The sequence below is a fragment of the Eimeria mitis genome, genomic scaffold (assembly GCF_000499745.2).
Source record: "Eimeria mitis Houghton genomic scaffold, Emh_scaff8, whole genome shotgun sequence".
Taxonomy (NCBI): Eukaryota; Apicomplexa; class Conoidasida; order Eucoccidiorida; family Eimeriidae; genus Eimeria; species Eimeria mitis.
The window spans coordinates 94,864-101,389 of record NW_024016210.1 but is presented as its reverse complement, the minus strand read 5'-3'; the positions used below and the strand labels follow the sequence as shown (position 1 = coordinate 101,389).

At 43.8% G+C, this 6,526-nt stretch overlaps 1 protein-coding gene across 1 annotated transcript; it reads left to right on the top strand.

Annotated features, from left to right (window-relative positions):
- Nucleotides 1-3,088: 3,088 nt before the first annotated feature.
- EMH_0003140 (58 kDa phosphoprotein, putative) lies at nt 3,089-5,478 on the top strand (the record flags this gene model as incomplete). Its single annotated transcript, XM_038023111.1, has 9 exons — nt 3,089-3,113; nt 3,356-3,501; nt 3,663-3,827; nt 3,923-4,055; nt 4,204-4,277; nt 4,443-4,544; nt 4,656-4,760; nt 4,899-5,078; nt 5,335-5,478. The coding sequence occupies 9 exons, from the start codon at nt 3,089-3,091 to the stop codon at nt 5,476-5,478; spliced, it is 1,074 nt and encodes a 357-aa protein (XP_037878965.1).
- Between the last annotated feature and the right edge of the window lie 1,048 nt (nt 5,479-6,526).

Here is a 6,526-nt window from a genome sequence, read left to right as displayed (position 1 = left end):
ATATATATATATATATATATATATATATATATATATATATATATATATATATATATATAAATTATATTGTATTATATTATATATATCTATACATAAAAATATGTGTTTGTTCAGTTGACTATGAGACGGCGACAGTAAACGCAGTGCGGGCGCAGCAAGCGAGGGTAGGAGAACTGCTGCGGCATTTCTACTCCACCACGCTGCCAGAGGTAAACAAAAAAACTTTTTTTTTTTTTCTTTTTGTCTTTGTCTTTGTATTTTTGTTTGTCTTTGCTCTTGTCCTCGTCTGTATCGCTGCATCTACTAGTGGCTCTGGTGCTGTCTTTTGCTTTTTCTTTGTATTCGTCTTCGTCTGTCTTTGCATGTATTACTTGCCTTGTCTTTGTCAGTTCCTTTGTCTTTATATTTTTATTTGTATTCGGCTTTTTCTTTGTCTGCTTTGTTTGTCTTTGTTTCTGTATCTGTTGTTGTAGTTTTGTTTGTCGTTTTCTCATCGTCCCTGCATTTGGCTTTGTCTTGTCTTTATCTTTGTCTCTGTCTTTCTATTTGGCTTTTTATTTAGGGTTTAGGGTTTAGGGTTTAGGGTTTAGGGTTTATTGTGTGGGGTGTAGGACAAGAAGCGTTCGCGTTTGATTTCAGCTTTGGATTTGCTCAAGGCGGAACTGGAAAATTCGCAGGTCAAATAAAATAAAAATAAAATAAAATAAAATAAAATAAAATAAAATAAAATAAAATAAAATAAAATAAAATAAAATAAATAACATTATGCATTTGTTTCTGTTTGTTTCTGTTGTATTTGAGTTCTCATACACCCCGTGTGTGTGTGTTTTTTTTTTTTATATATATACAGGACGTCTCTGGGGGATTTACTGGGGCGGCAACGAAGGCGCTGTCGACCCCTTTAATAGAACAAATCACAGCAGCAAAGAGACATGCAAATAGACTGCAGCGGCTGCTGCTGGCAGCAAGGGAGAAACGCATCAGTCAGCATGCGAAGCAGCAGCAGCAACAGCAGCAACAGCAGCAACAGCAGCAACAGCAGCAACAGCAACAGCTGCAACAACAACAGAAGCAGCATCAACAAAAGCAACACCAGCAGCAGCAGCAGCAGCAGCAGCAGCAACATACAGCAGCTGCTTAAACAATACACAGACGAAACCCAAACAATAAAAGAAAAAAAGATGATGGTGGAGCCGATAAACAATTTGCAGTTTTTGTTTGCTCAGCAAACCCAAAACTTAGTGCATTTAATCAGAAAAATTTTTGATTTCATTTCTTTATTTATTGTTTCCCTTATTTTCTTTTTCTTTCTGCGCTTTCATCGGCATTTGCCCTCCCCCTTTGAGTGCATCGTCACCAAGATGAATACAGAGGGGAGATGAGTAGTATTTAGAGCTCTGTTTTCATATATATATATATATATATATATATATATATATATATATATATATATATATATATATATATATATATAGAAATAAGATTGGGCTCTGAGAGCCGTTCGTTGCTTAGAGGCCAGGCGATGAATCCCTGGGGGGAGGAAACCGGCAAACGTATTTCTTTTTGTTGCAGTTTTCATTCATTTGATCTCTGCTTCCTTTCTTCTTTATTTGTTTTTATTTCTGTATCTATCTTCTGATGCATTACGATGCATGTATACTGAGTTTGTGAATATCGTCTGGTTTCTGTTTAACTAAGACGCACAGAGCGGCGCCTCACTTGTATGTATGAAATACAGATTATGTTATGTGTGCTGAAAGAGGACGACAACGCCCACAATATCTCTAAAACAGAATTACAATAAATAAATAAATAATAACAATAAATAAACAAACAGCGCCGAGCAAAGCGCAGATTAGGAAACAGAACAACGCATCAAGGTGGATGGCGGTTTGTTCACTTCTTTGGTTTTTTGTATTTTGTTGCTTTCTGCTTTCATTCGCTCGCTACAGTCTTATTTCTCTTTTGTGATAACATAAGCAATAAAGAAAAACAAAACACTGAACACAGAGCCCACCCTCCCCCACCGTCTGCTCTTGTTGCTGTGCGTTCACTATACAACGCTTCCCTTTAATGCTTGTTGTTTGTTTACTGAAGAACCAAAAGTGTAGACATTCGGCTAGTAATTAATTTATTATAATATTATCTGTATTATTCAACTACTTATTACTGCCGCTTCCCTTACTCAACAGAAAGAGAGGCTCCCGGCGTAGCCGGCTTATTGTTTACACCTAAACAAAAGAATCCTTAATCATATCACTTCACCTCTGTATTCAATAATCTAAAGATGAAGAGTGCGATATTCATGCTCATACTTACTCGTGTGTGTACTGCTGCATAAATATAAACACAAGGAATCACCACATACCTTCGTATTCAACAATATAAATATGAACACAAAAGTTATTGATAATATTCACTTATTTCTGTATTGAACAATATAAAGATGAACACGAAAGCCCTCAATAAGACTCGTCTCGTTTCTGAACTAAACACGGCGTCACCGCCTGGCCCCCCCAAATGTAGGGTAAGGGACTTGATTTTTGTTTGTGTTTGTTTATAGATTTAATTTTCGTTTGACACGTAACATTACTCTGCTTTCTTTAGTGGACTCTGCAATAAGACTGGTAGGAAACAGAGAAGAAGACAGAAGGCATCTGCAGTAGCCAGTCACTGTTGCTGCCTCGTCCATTGTAACACTGGTGTTGTTCCCGTTTGTGTTTTTTGCTTCGTGCGTTTCTTGTATTCAGCAGAAACTGTCATCCATTTGTCTCTATTTTGCACTGAGATATTCGCAGTTTCATAGGAAAGACCCCAGGTAGCAGAGGCCGTGACTACCGATGGGCACGGGGAGGCCCCCTAGGCAGTCAGTGCAGCAACAGCCAAGCCCCAAAGCTATGCGCATGAACTCTTCGACGAGTTCTTCTATGACTTATTGTTATTATTCTGTAACTTTCTTGTGTTATTCCTGGAAAAATATCTGTGAATACGAGGCCGAGAACACGACGTGTGCCGGTGCTGTGTGCTGTTGCTTCTCCTGCACTGGAACTCCCCTGGGCACTGCCTTCTTTTCTTTGCCTTCGCGATAATGGCGTTGTTTGGGGAGGATAAAAGTAAGCCAAAGGCCCACCAGAATCCTCCAATAAGGAGTATAAGCCAGGTAGCCCCCAGACAGCTTCCTTAAGAGTGCCTCTGTAGGGGTTGCATTCAGGTTAACAGACGGGCTCATAGGGGCGTCTCCACCCCTACAAGCCCGCCTTTGGTTGTTTTCGTAATGTATGGTGGAGGAGTGGTGGTGTGCAAAGGGAAGGAGAGGCGGCAGCATACGCCTGAATTGCTTGTGGGGTGTGCGCAGTCACCGAGTTGCAGGCGTTCGTCACACTCGCGCGCAACGACCCCAGCATACTGCACAGGCCGGAGTTGGCTTTTTTCAAGGACTATTTGATTTCTCTTGGCGCCAAACTACCGGATCCGCCAGCAGAGGAGCCGGAGGCACCGGAAGTCCGTTGGGCGCTGTGATACAGAACAGACCTTTTACACCATGACATGTTACCCTTAGCCGTTTTCCTGCTCAAAAGGGGGCCTTGTTTGCAATATATACAAGAAAGATGACGGCCTTCTGCTGTGCGTGTGGTGTGGGTGTACCGCGTTGTCCCATGCAGTCTGAGGAAGAGCCGTTTGAGCCAGAGTCGCTGAACGATGAGGAAGTCGTCGCACCCGAGTCTACACCTGCTCCACCGCTAGCGCCTACCGGGGAGAAGGAGCTAACTGACGAAGACTACGAAAAACTTGCCAAAGCTAAGGAAGCAGCAACAGAAGCAGCTGAAGTGAGGACTACTGTGCAGATCAGGGGCTCCCTAGCTCCCCTATTCATTCGTATGCAAATTTGCCAGGACTGCCGTTATGCTGCGTGGGCCTACAGGCAGGCGATCTCAACAAGGCAGTTGAGTCCTACACAGAAGCACTGCTTATTGGCAACCCCACTGCATTGCTATACACACGCAGAGCGGACATACTGCTAAAACAGAAAAGATATGCTGCCGCAGCTAGGGATTGTGACGAAGCGCTGAAGTTGAATCCTGACAATGCAAGGGCCTACCGAATCCGTGGCACTGCCAACAGGCAAGGAGTTGCTCCACACATTGCACGACGCAGAAACGCATTTTGCCGCTTGCACCGGGTGGTTCAGTTGTGGCGATCCAGGTTTTGGGTTGTATTACTTCAGGTACCTTGGCAATTGGAAGCAAGCACACAGTGATATAGAGATGGGACAAAAGGTAGGCGCATTCCAGAAACTGTTTATAAGTGTATATATATATATATATATATATATATATATATATATATATATATATATATATATATATATATATATATAAACAACCGCATTTAGGGCTTGTTAAGTCACAACTTCAGGCTTGCACTGAGCTGTGTGGCTGCAGATTGACTACGACGAGAACATCTGGGATATTCAGAAACTCGTAGAGCAAAAGTACAAGATAATAGAAGAGCATGAAAGATCTTCTCAGCGAAAGAAAGAAGAAGTATGGCAGCACAACTTCTTAATGAACTTGGCATTGTCGTCTTAAGCCTCTGCGCGGTTTCCTCTCCCCATGTGCGGACTCTTGTGAGGGTGCATTTTTCGTACTCTGCAGAGGGAAAGAAAGGAGCGGGAGCGGCGGGCAAGAGAACAGCGCGCCAACGCGCAGAGGGCGTACGAAGAGCAGAAGAAGCGCGAAGCGAGTACGGCAATTTCAGCAGTTCAAGTCGTATAACGTTTCAGATATATATATATATATATATATATATATATATATATATATATATATGTGTATAGGGTAGTCATAGAAGCTTTTTATTAGGCGTTTTGGATAGCGGTGTATTTTGATTCGGTTCAGGTGGAATGCCTGGCGGAATGCCGGGGGGAATGCCAGGTGGAATGCCTGGGGGAATGCCAGGTGGAATGCCTGGAGGCATGCCCGGTGGAATGCCAGGAGGCATGCCAGGTGGGATGCCAGGAGGCATGCCAGGTGGAATGCCGGGAGGAATGGGAGGCGGAATGCCGGGAGGATTGGGAGGTCTAGGTATGCTTATGCTTTTTGCCGGTGCAAACGCAGCTTCTTAACTTTAGAAGCTGTTACACGGTTTACAACAGGGCTCGCTTGGGGCTTCTTTGATCTGTTTCTGCAGGAGGACTACTCGGATCCATGAATGACCCTGAAGTCCAGCAATTGTTTTCAAACCCTAAGGCAAGTACTCGAACTGGTTGGACGGGCTAAGTAATAGGAAGATATTTCCGCCTTGCTGTGCTGCGTTTTGCTGGAATTGTTGCAGATGATGGCGGCGTTTCAGGACATTTTGACAAACCCTGGTAACATGGCAAAGTACAAGGATGATCCGGATGTCGCAGAAGCCATTTCTAAGCTAACTCGCAAATTTGGTGGAGGCATGCCAGGTGGCTTCAACGTTCCACACTGAAGCACCAGCAAGTAGGAAATCAGCTAGCTCTACTTGCAACTAGCCATCCTGCAGCGCCTACGTTTTCGTTCCAATCAACAGCTAACCCTTTGGTCTCGAAACAAACTGCACACAACCATTATTTTACGGTCATGTATCTCTTTGAAATGCGTTTGCGCGGGAAAAGTTGCGGCTTGACTTGAATTCACAAAAGCGTGCCGGTTAGTTTGGTACTGGCGCGCCTTTTGGTTGGCACTTCTTTTACTGCCATCCTCCGAGGCGTTGTCCTTCACCCTGTTCATGACGTTACTTATTATTCGTATTCATGGTGAGTAATTGAATGGTAGAACATACCTGGAATGGAGACCATCCTTTCCATCCCTCAGCGCGAGCAGCAGATTCGGCCCAGCGGGGAAGGAAGGACCGCGGTCCACCTGTAGTTTTGTAGTTATTGAGGAAGCAGTCCAGTCACTTAATCATGAGTTGTCGTCATACGGTAGGTTGGCGAGTCGAAAACATATTGAAGTTGGAACAATGCGAGGCAGGAGGCACCGAAGTCAAGCACATACAGGATGAACCTGTAATTTCGCGGTAATCCACCGTTGTGATTCAGAGTGGTTTGCATTCGGCTTACTCGAGTTGTGTCACAATGTCGGCGGCCCATAGTTGCTTCAAGGTGAAGGAAGTACATGGATACGGAACCATATGAGCGTAGTCATTGGGAACTTACAAGGTGCGTAGACAATAAGATGCTGAACCAGATGAAGCCGCTCATGAACAAGATCGCCAGGCCTGAAGTGGAAGGCGTGAGGACACGTCCCAATAAATGTTACATACATGTAATTAACGCTTACTCATGCCTAGTGCCAGCGTGATACTAAGATGAGTAGGCTTCTTGCAGTAGTAGTACAGCAACCCGCCAAGGATGGCCATGGCCAATGCTCCCCCAACCTGAAAAAGAACTTAGGGAGTCGCACGATGATGAATTCAAGCAAATATTCTTACATCTTGGACGAAAAAGTGGGCGATCAGCGAAAGAAAGCTGTATCCCGCAATGGAGAGGACTCTT